Here is a 22,886-nt window from a genome sequence, read left to right on the forward strand (position 1 = left end):
TAGTATTGTTAAGAGATTAGGAATATAGTCTCCTAAAAATTAGTTTGATACATTTTAGAAATTGTTCAAGGTTTCGATCTCAGTGCAATTGGGCTTGATTTTAAAAAGCCTAGAAGAGTGGAACCGATCCGGAACTGAACCGGTTTTCACGGTCCGGTTCCGGTTCAGTTATAGGGTGTTAACGGTCCAGTTCCGGTTCCGAAAATCCTAGAACTGCTAGGAACGATTCGGTTCCGGTTTCACCCTGGGATTGGACCTAACCAACCCGGGTGCACCCCTACTAGAAAGGTTTCAACGTGGATATCATTGTCACTACTCCTTGTGCAGTGGTCCACTTGAGCCTACGACCTTTCTCTTTTTATGCTCATGCCATGAAATGATCCGTCAAAATGCATTAGCGGGAGTGGATAAAACACAGACATCACAGAGAGCCCTACAGTCTTAGTCGGGTAGTAGCCAATCTGCCCTGCACAGATGCGGGTCCCATCTTTATCTTGGCTGCCAATTGCGTCCTGCTGCGTCGGGTGAGCACCCAGGTGGATGATGAATGTGTCACCACCCAATACGAATCTGGTTCGAGCTGACAGGTTCTTAGGCGCGGCCCCAGCTTGGTCTTATTAATAAAGCTGGCTTAAGTTTTCTGCCTATGCCAGTCCCATGGGCCAAATAGTTCAGTCTAACCCTGGCCCATAAACCCAACTTGTCAGGCCAGCTCGTTGGTAGCCCCACATTTCAGGTGGGTCACACATGTAATAATGGTTTAATGTTTTTTAATAATCCAGAGAAGAGGTTAAGGGGTTGTATGATTCTTTCATTGTGAAATAGAATGCAACAAAATTGCATAAATACGTATGTATCGGAAGTCCCGAAATAATTGGATCTTTGAAAGTGGGCTCACTTGAAGCTTACAATTTTTATTTTTAATTTTTAATATCTTTGGCTAAACTGGATTTATAATTATGTCAAATGTTATCAATGCTAATATAAGATATTAATACTGATTTACTTAACTAATTTTAATAATGGGTATTCAAATATAATTTTTTGATTCCAATTACAGGCATCCAAACGCACCCGTCCTACTGAAATGTGCCGGAGAAACGGACGGACGCAAGACAGTCCATGTGGCAACGTGTGCGTACGGAATTTCTCCGTACCCCATTGTTTTGTCTTTCTTCATTTTCCCGCTACTGCCCTCCAACATGACCACCTAGAACTAGAACACTCTAACGCGTGCCTCCTTTGCCCGCAAAAGCATCGAGGGTTTTCTCATACCTTCCTCAGCAAACCGCCAGAAGAAGAAAGACTCTCTCTCTCTCTCTCTCTCTCTCTCTCTCTCTGTAGCGATGCACGCTCCAGTACTCGTTCTCAGTAAGTTACTCTTGAAAAATGCTGAAAAATCCTGCATCTGAATATTTCATTGCCATCAGATGATCCCATTTTCCTCTCTCTCTCTCTCTATAATTTTTTTAATCTCTTCAGCACGATATCACGATAGAAAAAGAAAAGATTAATTCTATTTTGGAGATCTTGGCAACAGCCTTTTATTTCCTTTTTCCATTTTTTTGAAAAAAAAAAGTGAATGAGTGTCAACATCTAAGCGTTTCCATCAGGTGGGCCCCATCGTTTCGATGCGATGACCCAGGGATCCGGATCCGGGCGCGTGGATCAAAGGGATGGCTAAGAAAGACTTGTTTTAAGCCAATTTGATGAGTGGACGAGGTGGGATGATTTTTGGTTGTCTGCGTGGGGTCCTCATCAGTTGGCCGGACTGGCCCAGCAATCAGGGTTAAGCTGGCTTCAGTTTATGGGACATACGGACGGCTAAGAATTACTTGTTTTAGCTGTCGGGTTGATTTGTACATTGTCGCCCACTTGATGAGTTGGCCTGGCTGGTTTTCCAGTGTCTGCATGCTGGGTCGATTGGATGGGTGGCTTGAATTCAGTTGGAGGTGCTGGGCTGTACCACAGGTGTGGGATTGGCATGCTTCTACTTTTGTACATTGGATGAAGAGAAATCTGAGTAACCAAATGAGTAAAATGTTGGGGATTGATGAACTAAAGAGAAAGAATTGCATGCTCTCTGGCTATGAAGAACTTTTATGCTGCACATATCAGGCACATTACATGTCTGGGAATAGACCTTTCACCTGCTGGGACCTACCATGGAGGCGCCATCCCCCAAAAGCCATACCATTTGAGTGATCCTAGCCACTGTTTGAAGATTTTATTTATCATTGTAAATAGACAGTTAGGATGAATTTTGCTGTTAGCTTAGTGGTTTAAGTATTCGTTTTTTATTCTCAAAAGGAAAAAAAGGGCAGTTAGAAAAGGAGTCTGACCAATGATTGACATTCAACTGGCAGGTTTTCACCAAATCTGTTAGGTGTGATTTTTTGGTGTGTGGTCCATCTATAGCAGGTCCTAATATATGAAAGATTCGGTTATTGTACATGTTCCATGTGTATGGGGATTGACTGGTTGATAACTAACTTAGATATTTACTTTTAAATCTAGATTTCTTTCCCTAAACTAAAACATGGGCTTAGATCATCCAAAGGTAATGATCATGTAAGGTTGCATTAGATCGATGGGTGATTTTTTGACATTGGAGAATGGTGGTTTAATTGAAAAGATAGTCAAAGGACTATGTGTAAATCACAATTACTGATAACAGGATGTTCTTACTTATCTTAGGCTCCACATTGATGCACTAGTTAGTTGAATTGCAAACATTAGTTTTAGTGAAATGTTCACATACAACATTGTATGGGAACTTTAACAAGCAATAGTTTTTTTTTTGAGAGTGTCACTTGGGTGGAAGACCAAGCTGTGAAAATGGTGCAACATACCATGAAGATCACCTAGTGAAAAATTGGAGTGATCCACTCGTTAGGTGGGTTGAACATGTACATCGAGTTGGATGAGGGGCTTTCTGTCGATTTCGACGGTGTAGCTTGGCAATTGAATGGTCCATCCTAATTTTAATTCAGTGCGATCTTATGATGCGTCCCAACATTTGTACAACTCAATTATTACAGGCAAATTACATATGGGTGGGATAGAGAGCATTGTATGTTAGGTTCCCGTAGAACTTTGCATGTGGACATTTCTCCTAGTTTTATTCAAGAGGAAATGACAAAATTTGATGATGTTTATGAGTTTTCATCATGAGGCAGGAGCCCTCATTTTGCAGTTACATTCCTTTCAAGCAAACTTGAGGGCCTGTTTGATTTTTCAATTCCTTTGTAAATAGGCTGTAAATATGTAATTATTACTATTTCAGTTTGTTTGAAAATATGGGAGTATTTCCACCTTGAAAATTGGTTCAAAAACACTGACTTCAAACTTTTGGGCTCCACCATGATATATGTGGCATATCCACGCCATCCATCCATCTTACCAAAACATTTCGGGGTATGAGCTAAAAAATGAGGTAGATCCAAAGCTCAAGTGGGCCATACCAACAGAAACAATGGCCTTAAGACGTCCACCATTGAAAGTTATTTCCTTTACTGGGCCCGCATTGATGTTTATTTGTCATCTAACCTGTTTCGAAGTTCACACGTCACACTTCACACAGACATGGACATGGGGAAAACACAAATATCATGTTGATGCTCATGCCCTAAAATCAGTCTGCATAGGGGATGGATGGTGTGGATAAGCCTTATATATCACATAGGGCCCCACATTTATTTGATAGATGTCCTTGATTTTAGCATTGAAAAAAGCCCTCAGCTGAACCCCCCTTGTGGGCCTCACTTCAAATGGGTCCTGCCTCACATGGGCTAGCCACCCCGAGTGTGTCCCTGCTTCACACAGGTCACCCCACTCGAGCCTGGTGTGAAAATGCCCCTGTATTAATCACCCCCGGTAAGGAGTCTCGAACACGAGACCTTCTGCTCTATTACCACTTTTGACGCAGGACAACTAATCACTTGCTCTCAAAGCTCGAATTGATAGAGCGTGGTGAATCAATCCCTTTATCTCATAGCCTAGGTCAGGTCTTCAGCTGAACCTCCCTCGTGGGCCCCACTTCACATGGGTCTTGCCTCACACGAGCCACTTGCCTCACACGGGCCGCCCACTCCGAGGGTGCACCGCTTCACACAAGCCACCCCACTCGAGCCTGATGTGAAAAATGCCCCTGTAGTAGAAAGTGGAATTGCAATTTGGGCCCCTATTCCAGAGATAGGAACAGGTTGTGGAGCATATTACTAGAGCATATGGCATTCAACTCGTCTTGCAGTCTTGTGGAGCATCTTGCTGGAGAGCAGTGTTGTCATGTGCGATCGTACAATCGCATACATTGGCTTAGATCTCATATGTGTTGGTCACATATGCCATACAGGAAGTATGCCATGGCATACTAAAATATGCGATGGTTATGAGATGGCATAATCGTATAACCATGGCATACTATAGTATGCCATGACATAATGGCCAACAATCATATTTCTTGTAGATTGTAATAAGTTGTAATTTGTAAAGTTGTACTTGTAACTTGTATTTTATATATCAACTCATTAAGATTCAAGTTATCAATAAAATTTCTATGTTAGTAATTTTAATAATTAATTCTCTCTTAGTGTAACTTGTTGATTGTTAATATATATATATAACATAAATGAACTTATAAATGGTCTCATAGTCAAACTACTATTAGGTAAAAATGCCCAATCTATTCACTTGTAGTAATTAGACAAATTTTTTTTTTATTTGTTTTCCATTTTTTAATTAACAAAGCCATCATCTTGAGCGAACGCTTATGCAATTATGTGATCACATAAGCAATCAACCCAAGCTGATGGCTTATGTGATTATATGTGATTTGACAACATTGCTGGAGAGAAATGCTAGATGTGAAACTATGAGGGCTACGCTTCGGAAGATTCTCTTTCCTAAAGGACTGGGGATCTTGATTCTTCGGGGCGGGCCCTACTTGTATAGCCGGGGGGTTCCAACCCTCAGGGTTTGGTTTGTTCTTTGTTTTGTTTTTCTGTTCTTTTGCGCCTTCCGGCCTTCCTAATAAAATTTCAATTCTCAAAAAATGCACCCTATTGATTGCTTAGGGTATGTGGTCTATTTGTGTGGTTTTTTCCCATCGGGTGTCTTATTAGTTCCTTCACTTTCACTCACTGTTTTTTGCTGGGGTTCGTCTCCTAATTTCATTAAATTAATCATTGCAATTCGCTTCGACTGCGTATCAAATTGCACTACTGATAATTATGTAGCCTGTTGAAGGCATTTTCTGTGAGCCAGTCTCTTAATAATCACATTCCCCTACTTGCCATTTTGCTTGGTCTTGTTTACTTCCGATTTGAAGTACATGATGATGCACTTTTCTTCTTTCTTGTTGCAATATTGAAGTTCCATGTGTCTCTACTTTAATTTAATACGATCTCTGATTCTCTGTTGTTGTCAAATAAGACTTGGTCACCAGTAGCAGTAATAATTTTTTAGTCTCATGGTATGTTTGAACTGAACTGAGCAGAAGATTCTTTGACAAGGGAATCTGGAAGCAAGGTGCACCATGCCAATATCCAAGCATCAAAGGTAAGCTTTGATCTTTATATTGCTTGATGATTGGTAAATCTTGGATCTAACGACATTGCTGCCTGATAGGGCACTGTTTCATTGTTTTTATGTCCTACTTGTTACAATCTTGTGCATGTTTTTGTTTGAAACCTTGGAACCAAGCATACATTAACTTGGTATTTGCAACATTCTGCTTCATGACTTATCATTTTCATCAATATTAATGAGGTTGGGTAAGGGCAAAGTTTGTAGTCTGCAGTCTGCATTTTGTTCATTGTTAAGTGGAGCTTTATGAAAGATCTATCCTTTTTTAATGAAAAATGTTCTGGTGAGTTGCAGCATGCGTAATATGTTTCACATGTGCTGGATCAAGGCCACTCATCTTGTGGGGTTCACCATGAATATGCCCCCAGACCAAGGTATTCGATAACGGTAATGGTGGCCGTAATGACCACCCCCATTCCGTTACAATATGGCCCGCAATGGCCGTTACGACTTCTTAAAAAAAAAAAAAACCTGTTTCAGCCTCGTAATGGGCCATTATGGGCCATTGACGGCCCGTATCACATAACTGTTCCCATCATTACTGTTATGTAAAGACTGTTATGATATTTTTTTTTTTAATATCTTGCTCTAGACTGAAAATTAGGTTCTCTAATCAGGTGGGCTAATGGTCTAATCATACATGTTTGGCTCACCGCTCACCTAATGATTGAGCCAGACCAAGTTTTAGTCCAGGGCATGTTCATGGGGGATCCACCCTTGCATGGATCCCATACATGTTGCCATGTTTGCACGTGTTCCCCAAATTTTAGCCTCGTGGGTTTATGCACTCACCACTCAATGTGCGAGCTTGAGGCGGAAGAGCTATGGTTTCTTTTTCTTGTTTGTAATTTGAGAACTATGTTTTTTCCCTTTTCCTTTTTAATACTTCCATGGATCATTACCCTTTTTTTTTTTTTTTTCCATTCTACTTAATTAAGAGATGGCAATGTGATGTGCTTTATGCCTTTTTACCTAAATTTCCCTTGATTCCAGTGTTTTAAATAACAAATTGCATGTAGTGTAGCATTCGCCCCTCTAAAGTGTGAGGCGTAAGCTACAACGTGCAGCGTAAGCTACATGCTATTTTGAGATTTTTAACCAAGGTTGTGGTTGCACCAAATATAATGAACCTTCATGATATTTTTGCACCAAATTAGACTGGTTAGGAATTTTATGATATTTGGTGATTCTTAAGCATGATCCATTTGAAGAAAGAGCAACTAAACTGATTTAATGCTGTTACTTTATTATTTTACTAAAATAAATGAAAATACCTATTTTTTATATTGAAAATAGAAAATGCTACAAATCTTTGAAAATATTAAATGATTTTATTGTTTTAGCGAAACATAACTTTTAATGTCAACCATGCAGCGTGTAGCATAGGTTATGTAGCATGTAGAGTATGCAAATTAATGAATAGTGTAGGCTGCATGCGACCTGAGTTATTTTCATGAGCTACATAGTGTAAGCTACACGCTTGACGCTGCGTAGCGTATGCTATTTAAAACACTGCTTGATTCTTAAGCATGGTCCATTTGAATATTGCTGCATTTCTTGGACATGGGGACATAACAACTCGCATTGCTGCCTCTTGAGGCTAACGTAGTGATGGTCTTTCCGAGGAAAACGTTCTCTTTGTATTGGGTAATGTCTGCCCCTCGGTGGATCATTCTTTATTCACATATGCATTTGGAATATTCTTTCAACAAAACCAATGTTTCAAAAATCTTTAGTGAAAATAACCCCTCTTGCATTACTTCACTTGGTGTTCCTTTTTTCCGTATTGAAATGATCAGGATCACTTCTAGCTTTTGTCACTGTTAAACATGACTTGTGATAGCCTTTTCAATGTTTGTCCTATATATTTGAATCATTAAGTTACAGAATACCAAGTGGCAAATGATTCTCTGTATTGAGTTGTATTTTTCTGTTAATTTTGCTTGCTTTTTGCCCATTCCTTGCAGGCTGTGGCTGACATTATCCGTACTACTTTGGGTCCTCGATCCATGTTGAAGATGCTACTTGATGCTGCAGGAGGTGCTCTTCTTACCTCATTGGATATCGTTGATACAATTCTTACTGTGTTCAATGCCTGTGAAAAGAGAGCTTGCTGTTGCAAACAAACAAATGCAATATATTGGCATTTCCCTCTGAAATAGATGTTGGTGTGAACAATGCATATTTGAAAGGTTTTGTAAAGGTTTTGCATTATCTTGGCTTTTCTTTTTGCTGTTATTTTGTCTGGGGAGGATGGGAACTTAACGCTTGTACATTTCGATCCATTGTAAGCATCATGGGAAAAAGGGCTTCCGTGTTTTAAAAAGTGGGAAATATTAAGTGTTCCATAATTCCTTCATGTTTGGTTACTCCTTAATGCGGTACACATGCTATCCCTCTCTGTTACATTTTTGATATGCAATATCATCTTTCAATTATGTTGGAAATCAGATATATCTTTCAATTATGTTGGAAATCAGATATATTGAAGTTATTGATATGATTTTCATATTTCTTTAACAGGAATTGTTGTCACTAACGATGGTAATGCCATACTACGTGAGTTGGATATTGGCCATCCAGCTGCTAAGGTATGGCTCATATCTCTGAATCCCGTGGCATGAGAATGTTTATGAGCATGTACCATGTATGCTTTGTGACCTTCTTGATTGCCATCTATCGTATAATGAGTTGTTGTTGTTGTTGTTGTTTCATTTTTTTTTTTTTGGTGCATTCTTTTCATGCCATTTGTAATGGAGTATGTGCCACTTAGGGGTGTGTGCAATTTACCTTGTGGTATTTTCTAAACTGGAAGTTTCTCCATTTTTTTTTTCTAATGCCTTCTTCTTGGGAGTTGACAGTCCATGATTGAACTTAGCCGCACACAAGATGAAGAAGTAGGGGATGGAACAACATCTGTCATTGTTCTTGGTATGTCCTTTGCTTTTGATATTTAAGCCTCACGACTCCTGTTTATGGAATAACAATATGCTTCCTATCTGCTCTAAACCCAATGCATTAATATGACCAATGTGACTCCCTTTTTTTTTTTGGTAGAGGAAGGTCTTAACATTCTCATGATCCCTTTATGTCGCCGTAATCTTTTTTTAGTTGTCAGGCACTGTGCCTCTGGCTCGCCTGTTGGCATGCCCAGCATTCTGTTGTATTTGTATTTGTCTTCTAAATAAAGATCAGATTACCAAGATGACTCTGTACATATAGTTTTACTATCAAGGGACTATCTTTTAGTATTTCCATAGCAAGATGATGGTATGGATATTTTACGAGTACACTTTTCTTTATATTTAGGGGCTTTAACAAGATTTATGCTATATGTAGTGTCAAACTATAGTATTTACTATCAAATTCTGAGGAACTATTAACTCTTTAAATCAGGAATGCTACGGGCAGTGTCAAATAATATTAACACTGGCAAACTAGGGTTTCCATTGTCATTGCAAAATTTATCGTTTAGTATATATGTGTGGTAAGTTTTATCTTAGTCATCTGTCTTCATCACTGATTCTTTGAGTGAAAAATTGTTGAAGCTGGTGAGTTGCTGCATGTGGCGGAGGCCTTTATTAACAAGAAATATCATCCTACTGTCATTTGCCGAGGTAAGATCTGATGCAGTGGAGGGTGTTATCTGTCCTAAATTTCCGTGGCAGTTGATTTTGTTTTTGCTGATGGTGAACTTAATGCCCATTCGCAGCCTACAATAAAGCACTTGAGGATTCGATTGCTGTGCTTGACAAGATAGCTATGTCCATTGATGTGAATGATCGTGAGTTCCTATGATCTCTTCCCATCACGTCATCGAAACTTTAATTCTCTCTTTTCCCCTATTTGATGTCTGTGCATTGGGTGTTTGGTACTGTTGTGATTCATGATATTCTATGTTATTCTTCTGTTTTTCCTTTTAGTATGCTGCATGCTCTTTGTAGTACTTCTACAAGACTGCAAACTTCTTTTCCTATTTTAGAGTCCATGTTTTTACCTCTTAGGGTGCCACTATTTATACCCACCCTAACTGATAGTATTCCCATTTCCGTCTATTTTCAGTAAGTAGAGAGATTTGAGCGTATCTATCCACTGGGCTTGGTATAGATACCAATAACCTATTTTCTAATGTTATGCTTATTTATGATACTTGACATGGAGACATTTATGACATTTATTTCGGCAGGTGCTACAATGCTGGGCTTAGTTAAAAGTTGTATTGGCACAAAGTTTACAAGTCAATTTGGGAACCTAATTGCTGTGAGTAATCTCCTCATATTTGATGTCTCCACTCTCCATATTTTGTTGTTAAGCGTTTTATCACACCCTGTATAATGGCCAGTTAATTTGGTGTGTTCAATATGCAGCCACTTGTTATTCACATATTCTTGTTGTTTATTCTCTGTTCTGTTGTATTTGAGATGTTATTTGGAGTTCTAGACCAACATTTGTATATGGAGCAGTGTTAAGGCAATTTGTCTGAACTGTGAAGGTAGGTTGAAGAGGCAAGTCATGGTGAATGGCCCTGCTTTTACTCACTTGTGCCAGGTTGGCACACATGTTGCAAAATTCCCCTTCCATCTATGCTAGCCAAAGTTCTCTCAGCATCTCTTTGTAGATTCTGCTCATGATATTAAACGAGTTCATTTTGCCTCCATCACGACTCAGTATCCAGCTTGTCGGTGGCCACTGGGATCCCATGCTTAGTGGTCTGATGATTGGATCTGTCCATGTGGTGGACTCTATGCTCTATGGTTCACTGTAAGAAACTTGCTCAAAACATGGGACAATCTCAGCATGTGGGCCCCAGTGGGTAGCGACACAAATTGGATCATGAGTCGCAACAAAGGCAAAACAAACTTATATTGCCTAGGTAGATGACAAGCAGTATTTTAAATAGGGTGTAGTGTGTTGCATAGTGTTCAATCCTCTATAGTGTGTAGCTTACGCTACACGATACTTCTATGTTTTAATTTAAAAATAGGGAAAAAATATGATAAACGGTAAGAAAAAAAAAGAGCTTACAACAAGACCACCACCATCGTCTCGTGGACACTACACCACAAGGCAACCACTAAAAAACCAAGTGGTGGCCCACATGTTGGACTGGACCGGTTAAAACCCATACCATACACACCACAGTGGGCCCCACGTACGCCACCCAAACACCTCCGAAGAAGCATGGGTTGCATGCATGCCATGCATGCCATATACACACCATAGTAGGCCCCTAAAAAAAAAGAAAAAATGAAAAAAAAATTGCATAACAAGTAAACCTTCACTTTCTTTTTGATATTTTCATCTTCTGTTTGTTATATTTCAATGCAATAGGCCCTAATTCAGCAAATCATGATTGATTTGTGTTCAATTAGGGCCCATTTAGTGGTAGATGCAATGTGTTTCAACACTGAGGTCATGGGTTTGAGTACCCACGTGGTGTGTGCGAGTGTAAGTGTGTGTAAAAAATAAAAAAATAGGGGTCATTTAGTTGACCTTCCACAAGTCAAACCAACAAACAACATTCTCATCGAAGAATGGTCCGATACACCATCACATGTATGTCCAAAATACAAAAAAAGATAGATTCTTGAATATCTCATTATTCTCTCTCTCTCTCTCTCTCTCCCTTGATATTTTCCTTAAATTTTTTTTTCCTGACTGATACAGGCTGATATGGATCAATAAGGACTGATATTGATACACGACGTCCGAATCTTATCGTTTGGCCGGGCCGATATGCCCCCCGATATTGATATTTAAAACCATGATAACAACCCCTATCCTACAACATTGCATAGTAACTAGTGTTTTAAATAGCAGTGCTTTGTAGCATGTAGCTTATGCTACGTAGCATAGCTTAGCCTTAACGGTACGTAGCTCATGAAAATAGCTTAAGTCGCATGTAGCCTACACTACATGATAATTTGCATATGCTACATGCCACATGGACTACACTGCCCGCTACATAGCTCACGCTACAAGTTATTTTTCACTACGACAATAAAATCAATTAATGTTTTCAATTAGTTGTTACAAATTTCTATTCCAATAAAAAATAAGTTAATCCTTTTAATACTTTTAGTAAAAATAATGTACGTAATAGTATTAAATCAGTTTTGTTGCTCTTTCTTTACCTTTATACTTAATGATTATCCTTTCCTATTACTTTTAAGTTGCATTTGGTTGCACCAAATGTCATTAATTTTTGTCAAATTTCATTATTAATCAGTCTAATTTGGTGAATATCAAGAAATTGATGCAACCAAGTGCAACCTTGATGAAAAATCTAGAAGTAATGTGTAGCTTACGCTGCACACCATTCGTAATTTAAAACATGGATAGTAACATGCCACACACCCCCAACACGCCTTTAAAGCCAAAAAAAAGAAGAAGAAAAAAAAGCAACCCCTATGCTACAACATTGCATAAAAACTGACATCCTAAAAAGAAAAAGAAAAAAGAAGAATCCCAAAGAAACCATAAATCTTCAATCAAAATGAAAAAGAACCGATTAAAAAATAATAAGGGGCAAGAACATATCCCTATCAAGCTTGCGAAGATATTCAATCATTAAAAAAACTGGATTTTTAAGCTTCGTAGTCGTATGGATGTGAAAAGGGGAAATTTTTTTAAGTTTCTCCTTCATTTGAGCTCCAAAGATCTTGAAAATATATGGACCTTGCGGAGGGTTGATCGGCCAAAACGTCCTCTTCAATGGCTTTGTGGATCGAGAGATTCGAAGAAAGGGATTTGGGGCGGAGGGTGCTTGTGTTGACTTAGGGTTTCAAAAGAGGGTTTTTGGAACTCTCTTTCGAAAAGCCTTTTGTTTTTTACTTTTCAAGTTATTGTTAAGTGTGGGTTCTATATCATTTATGATATGGCATAAATCCACAGGCATACACAAGGAGAGTGGAGACCCATTTATAGATGGTTAAGATTGTTTGATATGGGTAAAAGTATAAGTATTCTCCATCTATAGTAGGACCCACTATTTGGATGGTTTGGATAGCTCAACATCATTGCCGCATGTGAGAAGAATGGGTCACCAGACTCACCTCCATTTTACATCGAATCCGGAACTAACGACATATAAAAATGTGTTTTTTCTAAAGGTATGATTTTTTTTTTCCCACATGCACTCACACACCCCACACGACCACAGTGGGTGCTCGAACCCATGACCTCTTGTTGAAACTCTTGTGAGTCTACCACTGAGCCATAGGGTCGCAGGCTAAAGGTATGATGTAGCGTATGCTACATACACGAACATGCTGCGTAGCTTGTAGCATACACTAGGGCTCATGTAGCATACATTAAAGGGGATTTTTTTTTTTTTTTTTTTGCATGCCACATAGCGTGTAGGCTATACTATTTAGAACACTGATGGAAAGCTTGCGGTTCTGGGCTTGTACATGGTGTGTTTTGACATTGAGGTCATGGCTTTGAGCCCAACTTACCTTTTCTCGTGTCTAGGATACGTGACAAGCTTGCTCTGGCTTTGATCTCTTGATGCTACATGGTGTTTCAAATTTTTTCTTTTTTTAACACACCCTCACACTCACACACAACACATTGGTACTCAAACTCATGACCTTAGTGTTGAAACCCATAGGGTCTACCATCGAGCCATGAGTAGGGACCCAACATGGTGTTTCAATTGAATAAAGAATTTTGGGGATTATTCACCTACAATGCATTGTATGTGGGCTTTCCATGCAATATGTTTAAGGCTGCCGAGTGCCAAGTGTGTATGACTCTAAGCCATGCAAAATGTGGCCCCACCATGAAGATCACCTGCCACAAAAATCAGGCTGGTCCACTAGCCAGGATTTGAAGTCCTTTTATTTTGTACAGGATGGCCAGCCTAAGTGTATGCTGGACTGATTTTTGTTATGTAATCTTCATGGTGGGTCCACCTTTTCCTTGTCTAGGATGCCATACAGACATGATATCTTGGCATGTGTGGGTGCATTGTATCATCGTATGTGAATTTTACATACAATTTATTGCAGTTGAAGTTTCAATGTACTATATTTGAACTTTCTGTTCTTTTCTTTTATTCTTTCTATTTCTCCAGAAGTTAGATTTGAACATTTAATCCTGTAAGTAACGACAACACTGATAATAACCATTTTGGGGGTTTCTTGGCAGTTGCATTTATCTGTTTCTTATTTGGTGGTTCTTCACACTTCCAACATAAATGGTCCTAGTCGTTAAGGTCTGCTTTTCTGTTACCAGGATCTAGCACTTGATGCTACCACAATGGTTGGTGTGGACCTTGGTCAAGGCTTGCGTGATGTGGATATAAAGAAATACATAAAAGTTGAGAAGGTTCCTGGAGGCCAGTTGGAAGACTCTAAAGTTCTTAAAGGAGTTTTGATTAACAAAGACATTGTTGCCCCTGGAAAAATGAGAAGGAAGATTACGAACCCACGAATTATTCTTCTTGATTGCCCTCTTGAATATAAGAAAGGAGAGAATCAAACAAATGCAGAGTTGGTTAAAGAAGAAGACTGGTAAGAGTTCTACACTTCTTGCTTAACATGCTTTACTAGATAAACAATTCCGGATTTGTTTTTTGTTTCATTCTGCTCATTTATCTGCTTTTATTTTCCTTTGCTGTTTTTCTTTACCTCTTTTTTTCAACATTTTGGTGAATAATAATCAAAATCATGCCACCTCGTTTATTGAGAATAAGCACATTCCTTCACGTATGTTTTCATACCTTCTGGCTCTAAAGTTCTAAAGAAATGGTGTATGGAGCAATATAGGGTTGCCTCAGCAAATGTAGAGTTTGCTGAGGTGCAGGATTCTGTACACATTGAGCTTTATCTGTGGATCCAAACTTGATGCTGGACATGAAATTAAATATGAGGTGCAAGATTTCAAGCTTTAGATCATACCAATTTCTAAACAATCACAAAAAAAATCACATCCCACATACGTTCAAACATTCAACAGGGAAAATCTATGGGGGTCCAAGCCTAGTCACGTTTAAGGCTGGATTAAGTAGAATTATAAACCAAACAATACCCAGTGGAGTGTAGATTCATCCAATCCTGTAAAGGATTGTTCTCTAATTTAAGAGATTCACCATGTTACAAATAGGGGAAAACCTAGGGTTTGCAAAAGTTGGAAGTACTTAGGATCTGGGATTTTCTAGGGTTAGGATTTGGGATTTAAGGCGAGAGAGGAGAGGAATAGAGGAGAGAGAAGAACCTGAGAAGGATCCTGCATGCGGACAGCAGGCCCACTTGGACACGTGTGCGGGGCCTACGAAACTGAAAAAGGACTCCTTGGGTGTGGTTGGCCAGGGGAGGCCCACTCTCACACCAAGTTTCGGGCCGATTTGATGTGCGGTGAGTGCGTGGTGCTCCGCCAAAGTTTCAGCCCCCTGGTGGGCCAGAATTTGGAAACCTGCTGTAGAAGAGAACTTGAGTGCCAAAAAAGGATAAATTTGAAGATGTGATGGCTGTGGGAGATGAGAGATGTGGGGTGTAGGGGTAGGGACAATATGAGATGGTTGTGGCTTCGCACTATGGTAGTTAGCCCTTCGAGAAGGGAGGGTTTTGCACCCAATTAGATTCTTCAACTCAGAGAACTAGAGAAGAAGAAAACGCAGAATTTTATTCATAAACTTCAGTGAAAAAAAACCTACATGGGTTGCCTATTCATAAGAAAACCCTCAACCTATAAAGCCGTGCCATGTGCGCACACTATTGCTTAGATACGAAGTAACAAAAATAACAACTAATCAAAGCAATCAAAACCGTTCATGATGTTTCTAATAATGATAATAACCAAAACTCAAAATCCTAGATCATCTAGGGTAGTAGGCCACGATCATGAGATCCAATGGTGGAATCCTGATGATGATCGGGTCCACTCCAATGCTCCATAGTACAGCCCCCTAACTAAGAGGTCCTCCATAGAAGTTGTCGTCGATCCAGATCGATAATGAGGCCTTTCTCCTCCTTGCGTATGTGCGTAGGGTGGGGGGCGTGCGCGTGCACGTGATGTTCCCATCAAAACTGTTGTTTTGATGAGCCCTCCATGGATGGTGGATGTCTCAAATATTTCATAGTTAGTAAGATACTAACCTTTCTGGCAGTAGCCCACTAAGTACATGGTTAAGAAAAAAATGCAGCAAAGGTTCAGAAAAGACCAAAGATTGTCTGGTGGGATCGGAAATATAAGAGACTTTCGGGGCTTCTCCAGTATTACCTAGACACATGGCACAGGTGCCAAGTGTTGAAGCATCCAGCACTGGTAACTTCAAAAATCTAGGCATGGGGTACACTTCCGTACAAAAATAAATAATATTAAATAAAACAAAAAAAAAATAAATATGAAAGAAATTAGAAAGAATATTCAGGTCAATAGAAACACATTACAGGTTGTTAAATTAAGAAACAATTTTTTTTTTTCTTTTTGAAAGGTGTAAACTAACAAATAGTTGATTATCAAAACAAAAAAATCACAGCTATCATATCAGGAAATAGCAGTTCTTGTGAGCATAACTTATTCTGTTAAAATATTAGAACCCAAACAAGAAAGAACAACTGAACAAGTGAATGGAGGCAAGCTCACGGGCTAAGAGTGAGAGATCTTTGTCTTGATAAAAACAAATTTACATAATGAAAAAATTTGAGGAAGGTGAATGGAAACCTCACATAAAGTTTCCAACACGACGTTTTTCGTTGACATAACTAGGAAACTGTCCGTATGAGTTTTGAAGTGTTGTGTCGCGTCCAGGAGTGTCAGCATGGCAAAATCCTTAGAAGTGTCCTGGTAACACTGGGATACTCACATAAAAAATCTGGATCGCAGAACCATAGCACCATATGTACTCCCATACCTGGTCGGCACTCTATAATTCCTCTGGCATGCATGCCTTTCTTAATGTGATCCACCATACACGCATCTTTATTGCAGATGACTGCTTGTAAGCAAAAAGGACCTTGGCTTGATAATAGATTTAGCTTTGAACTTGCGTTTTCCACCAAAGGCGGCACTTGAGGGATCCAGATCAGATTGACTCTGTTTAAAGCGATTGTTATTAAAACTCATTGCTCATCAGAGCAGAGTCCACTTGGTTTCAGTGTAGGATGAACGAAGCTGCCACAGATTATCTTGCTTCCACAAACATTTATATGTTCAGGACGAATCATTTCATGAATTATTGGTCTTTGGCTGAATCCAAAAGAGTTGAAATGGCTGCCACAGATCATCTTGCTTCCACAAACATGTATATGTTCAGTACGAGTTATTGCATGGATTATTGGTCTTTGGCTGAGTCCAAAAGAGTTGCAATGGTTTGGCCCCTTGGCAGGTTGTACCCTGAAACTGAGATTTAAAACATTGCATCAAGAACTAACTGCTAATCCTTTTAACAGGGGTGTCCTTCTGAAGATGGAGGAGGAATACATCGAGGGCCTCTGCATGCAGATACTGAAGTTCAAACCAGACTTGGTAATCACCGAAAAAGGGCTTAGTGATCTGGCATGCCATTATTTGAGTAAGGCTGGTGTCAGTGCAATAAGGAGGTTGAGGAAGACTGACAACAACAGGGTTGCCAAGGCTTGTGGAGCAGTTGTCGTCAATAGACCAGAGGAGCTCCAAGAATCTGATATCGGAACTGGAGCAGGACTTTTTGAAGTTAAGAAAATTGGTGATGAGTTCTTTGCATTTATTGTTGATTGCAAAGACCCAAAAGCATGCACCGTTCTTTTAAGAGGCGCTAGTAAGGATCTTTTGAATGAAGTAGAAAGAAACTTGCAGGTAACTTGTTATTTATGGTTTATTGGATGGAGGAAAGATGTGTCATAATGTGCTAATGCACCAGGTTGTGCTGGAGGGGATCCATGGTTTTCTGATCCAAACTGTCGATATGATGGGTCCCACCATGGATGGGGAATACCCCAAAAGTCTCCCAGATTGGAAGATCCAAGCCCTTCAATTAGTGGCCTAGAAATAGATGGTTTAGAAAATAACTTCATCTGGATGAAAAAGGCCAAAGATTGGATGATTAGGATTTTCAAATCTGGAAGGAGAGGGCCCATCAGACCTGTCATGGTTTGGACGAATGGCTTTGGTCGTGGGTTTGCTCCCCATGGACACGAGTTCAATTCTCCTCCCCGTGGATTACCCGATGCACGTGGTTGGTGGGTGATTGCGTGCATCTGTAGGGAATAGTCTCGCCTTAAAGGGGCAGGGACACCTAGCCGTCATAAAAAAAAAAGGGCGCATCCAATAAATGATCTGAATCACTTCCGCTTTTATAAGGACCAGGTGCAATAGGACATTATTATTCACGTTTGATGCATTAGGACCCTGGAAGATGCCTATAATACACAAGCATGTGTTACATGTGTGTGTGTGTGTGTGTGTGTGTGTGTGTGTATGTGTGCAATCACACACACACAAATATGAATATACTTGGATTGTGTTCTGAACCTTGCATTGCTTTAACAGGATGCTATGTCTGTGGCGCGGAACATTATAAAAAATCCTAAGCTTGTTCCTGGCGGTGGTGCTACGGAGTTGACTGTATCAGCAACATTGAAGCAAAATAGTTCATCCATTGAAGGTGTTGAAAAGGTAAAGTTCCCATTTTTATTTTTATTTTTTAAATTTTTATTTTTTTTCGTTAGCCATGATTTTGCATCATTCATAAAAAAAGGACATGGGTGCTGGCAGTGAGAAAAGACCCGAGGATCTATGGTTTAACTGAGGATATAGTCCGTGATAGTGGAATGGTGAGATAGAATACGTGTAGCTGACCCCAATTAGTTGTGATAAGGTTTAGAAGATGATTATGATGATGATGATTCATAAAAATGGTAAACTTCGGTTCTCAGTATCATTTTGGGCATCCTTCCATGCATATTGTTTTGGGACATTATTGTGTTAATCCTGTGAGTGCATTTGGATCTACATGAAAATTGCAATTTGCATGAATATGTGGTTGTGAGTTGTGACCACCCCAAAATGAGTTGCTGCGGTGCTTGGCGGCTAGCGACACATGAAACCTGCATTAAGCAGGTTTCAATTTTTTTTCCCATCCAAATCATTATTTTGGTTAAAGGAACTAGTAACAATTTGCATGGAATCAGAATCTGCTCCTGCAATTTGAAGTTTGGTCACTGGGCTGTTACTTCCAATGATTCTCATATTGATCTTTCTGATTTTTCATGTTTGAACAGTGGCCCTATGAAGCTGCTGCTGTAGCTTTCGAAGCAATCCCATGCACCTTGGCACAAAACCGTGGGGTGAATGTGATTCGAACAATGACTGCCCTGCAAGGAAAGGTAAAACCACAGACCCGAGCCTTTGTCATTTTGATCTTCTATATCTTTTAACTTTAGGTTCTCGTTTTTTTCTTTTGCAAGATGCAAATCATGAAACCTTTGGTCTCAACATATACTCCATAGTTCATACCATGATGCCATGGCTCTTGATTCTTCTTGGTTAAAAAAAAAAAATTTGAATTGAAATGTGGTTTCCTCTTCTTAAAATGGTTATTTCTTTTGTAGCATGCAAATGGTGAGAATGCGTGGATTGGCATAGACGGAAACACTGGTGCAATCACCGATATGAAAGAGCGGAAGGTATGACTCTCCCTTAGTTGCATGAACCTTTTATCCAGGTGCCACTCCTCTGAATCCCACTTAATACTTGCGCTCCTGCTCCTGCTCCCGCTTAATACTTGAACGTTTTGAAACAGAAACTTCCCTGCATCCACATCTGAACCTGCTGCTGCTTTGCCTTCATGCTTAGTGCTAATACTCTTTCATCTATAAGTAATATTGAGGAGATTTGCATGTACTGGATTGAGGGATTTTTCTTTTCTTTCTTTTTTGATAGCATGCCCTTAAGCAGGCATCCATATGCGGGGTTGGGGCAGTTCTACAGGACCCAGTGTGAACATGCATGGGCGCAAAAATCAGGCCTGCTAATTGGGTGGATCTACGTACATGATAACAATGGAATACAATGATACAATAGAGCTGGAGGAACCGGAATATGGTAGAGCCATCTTTCCACAGGACATGTGACAGTGTGATGTATTGATTGGGTCCACCCATATACTGGCATCAGGATGGATGGTTTACCTTTAAAAACATAGAACCCATGGGATAATCCTATCCATCACTTCTACAGTTTATCTTGCTGCTAATTTGACTGCGAAATTGTTTTTGTTTTCCACCATTACTTTAATGGCCACAGATCAGATGGATATAATTGTCTAACAGATGTAAATTTTTTAAGACAAACAATCCATGCGGGGACCCTGCACATAGGTGGACCCAATTGCACATCACCCTGCAATGTGGACTGTAGAGAGAATGATCTACCATATTCCATTTCTTCTCACTCCACTGCATCATCCCAACAATGGGCTGAGAACAAACATCACTGTGGTTCCATACTCGATGAGGATTTCAGGCCCACCTTTTGAGTGTACTTAGCTACTTTTGGGAGAGGGCATCATCACAGTGGATCCTGCCTTATGAATGGCCTGGATCTCCCCGTGGCATGTGAACTGCAAAGGAAACCCTAATTCCTTTTGGCAGGAATGGCCTTGACATTCTCTCCTTTATTTGGCAGTGTCAGCCTCTAACATTTTCTTGAGACAGCTATATTGACCTTCTCTTTTGGCTTTTCAGATTTGGGATGCTTACAATGTGAAGGCACAGACGTTCAAGACGGCGATTGAGGCTGCATGCATGCTTCTGAGGATCGATGATATTGTGAGCGGGATCAAGAAGAAGCAGGCTCCTGGGGCCGGTCCCACTCCAAAGAAACCTCAAGTCGAGGAAGAAGGAGATGCAGATAATGAGCAAATGATTCCAGAGTAGTACCATTGGGAAAATTTTGAAAACTTTGGTTCTTCAGTCAATAAAAGGATTCTGCACGAGTCTAATGCGTGTTATTTGTCATCAATCTGGAGGCCAATCAATCTTTTTTGATTGAGGTAAGGGTCTTCACAAGTTTTGGTTGCTTAGGCAGTGTTTGCTGTAGAACTGCTTTGGGAAATTGTATTCTCAGTTTCAACTGTTAAAATAGGATTGGGTGTTGTGGCATCGTCTTAAAATGTTGAAACCCTGGATTTCCGTGACTGGTTATGAGAAAGGACACAAGCTGATGAAGAAAAATCCGTTCCTGCAATTGCAATTTACTTTCATTGTATCACAATTTGGAGGCTTTTTTTTTTAACAGCGATTTTATTGAAAAATTGCAAAAGTGGACAAAGAATTGTAAACAGTTAAAGCTTTATGATGAAAATATACCGAACTGGAGAGATTGGCAAACACATCAGGCCTGCTGTTTATTATTATTATTATTATTATTCTTATTCTTATTATTATTATTTATTGATATGAGACATGCAACCAGGATAAACGGGATGTTGAAGATGCTATAGAATAATTGTTTTATCTACTAGTTTACATGTTGGCCAAATATTGAGGGGTTGTTATATTGGGGATTTTTATCGCGGGGGCTGTGCAATGGGGGTCCATAATATCAACGGTTTGGATCGCTGAAGCACGGCCCCACCAAGTATGAAGTACAAACTGAAAACCCAAATGTTGTTTTTTACAAAAAAAAATTGGCTGTCCATTGTTTATCTTGAAACCTGGAAACAGTAGGGGTAGTATTGGGATGACAAACTGGTAAAAGTGTTCGATCGCCTTTGAATTTCTGTCCTGACATATCCTTTCATCTGACTAGCATTTTTTTTTTTTTCTAAATGAATACCTTCCACACGTTGGCATGAGTAGCATTTTTTTCCAAATGGATACCATCCACAGTCGCGAGGTGATGGATGAACTTGTGAGGTAGGTACCTTGAACGTATCCATTGTCATGCTTGCTAGTGTGCTCCCCTGCAAATTCAATCTTCCCCGCCAGAGCCTGTTGGTTTGTAGATGATTTAGATTCCAGTGTCTGAGTTTGTTTCTTTTAGCGTTTCACTAGGAAAACATTGGGGGCCACTGTTTTGAAAGTTGATTGGGTGTTACTATCTGATACATCATATGCTTCTCATATCCTCAGTACTCGTGCAATCAATCTTCTTTGGCAGGCTGGCAGCCATATGTTTGTGCTTGTGCTGGGGAAAACATGTTGGATCGCATATTAGCAGACCTGTTTAGCAGTGTTTGGTTGTCTTGCAGATGAGCCGGGATTGATTTATGCCAAAAACCATTATTCCTCTCATTTCAACTCCTAGATTAGGTAATTTCTTTTCAACGGTTGGATAGTGACTATCATGATATTAGAGCACAATTTGTGAATGTTCATTTAGTGGGCCTCATCCTGCATTGAACATTGACAAAAGTTACTCCGATGGGATGATGGTTGGATGTTGAGCATCATGATATTAAAGCTTATCAAATAAGAGCTACTCTAATAAGCTCCTTCTGTTCTAGCTCTTGTTTTACAATTAGCTCATTTGGTAAAATCAAATTTTCAAAACCCAACTCTAGTTGATACAAATATGGTTGAAATGAAATGAAATGCGAATGCCAGTTGTTGTAGGGGAAATGTGTTGCTATCCATGAGATTGAAGTCTTAACCCAAAACTTATGGAATTGTAGATTAGGGCTTTGCTCATTATTATGAATTAAAATGGTGCAACAGGCACTTTGGTGGTAATCTCTTTATTGAATTGATTTATTGCAATCCAATGTACTTTATTTTTATTTTTAACAATTACCATGTTCTTTATTTATGCCCTTTTGCTAACTGGCAATTAGCAGATTTATCAATTGGTGCCAACTTGAACAAATTACTTCATAATAGTTGAATTTAATTTTGCCAAATTCATGAATTTGATTTGCATTTAAACAGGTACTAAAAAAATATAAATGGGTAGGTAGCATGCAAGCAGGCCTAAGATTCGCATTAAGAAGGATGGCAGCACAAGAGTAAGGTTCGCCTGGCTGACGAGCCTGACCTGGCTTTGGACCGATTAGCTCGGCCTATGTTCTGGGCTTGGGTCTGGCATGCATGGCTGATGAAATTTTCAGAGCAGGCGTAGGCTTTACTCATTTTAGCTCATCCAGGTTTTTACTTCATATGTGGATATCTTATGCCATCATTCTCATCTCCTGTCAGGCAATCCATATATCTTGAATGTAGACTCTTGATTTTGTTCATTGTAAGTGTCTGTTTGGCCCACTTGATCAATGGTATGGATTAGGAACATATAAGTGAAAAATTAGGCATTTTATTAAATTTTGGGACAGACTGGTCAATGGTCTGACCAGAAGTTTTCAGGCTGGGTTGGGCATGGGC

The 22,886-nt window shown here is 39.6% G+C and overlaps 1 protein-coding gene across 5 annotated transcripts; it reads left to right on the forward strand.

Annotated features, from left to right (window-relative positions):
- The first annotated feature begins 1,200 nt into the window (after positions 1–1,200).
- LOC131237737 (T-complex protein 1 subunit gamma-like) lies at positions 1,201–22,591 on the forward strand. Of its 5 annotated transcripts, none has more exons than XR_009167388.1 (15): positions 1,201–1,371; positions 5,498–5,559; positions 7,554–7,626; positions 8,110–8,177; positions 8,448–8,517; positions 9,135–9,203; positions 9,299–9,370; positions 9,773–9,846; positions 13,825–14,102; positions 16,983–17,367; positions 18,061–18,186; positions 18,792–18,896; positions 19,122–19,196; positions 20,256–20,563; positions 22,440–22,591. XR_009167388.1 is itself a non-coding variant. In XM_058235686.1 (14 exons), the coding sequence occupies exons 1-14, from the start codon at positions 1,347–1,349 to the stop codon at positions 20,445–20,447; spliced, it is 1,674 nt and encodes a 557-aa protein (XP_058091669.1). In that variant the 5' UTR covers positions 1,201–1,346; the 3' UTR covers positions 20,448–20,797. The 5 variants fall into 5 exon arrangements, 2 of the variants coding, with proteins under 2 accessions (XP_058091669.1, XP_058091670.1); XR_009167387.1 differs by lacking the exon at positions 22,440–22,591 and adding an exon at positions 21,673–21,919; XR_009167386.1 differs by lacking the exon at positions 22,440–22,591 and adding an exon at positions 20,809–20,902.
- Positions 22,592–22,886: the final 295 nt, after the last annotated feature.

Source organism: Magnolia sinica, chromosome 2 (assembly GCF_029962835.1).
Source record: "Magnolia sinica isolate HGM2019 chromosome 2, MsV1, whole genome shotgun sequence".
NCBI classification, from domain to species: Eukaryota; Viridiplantae; Streptophyta; class Magnoliopsida; order Magnoliales; family Magnoliaceae; genus Magnolia; species Magnolia sinica.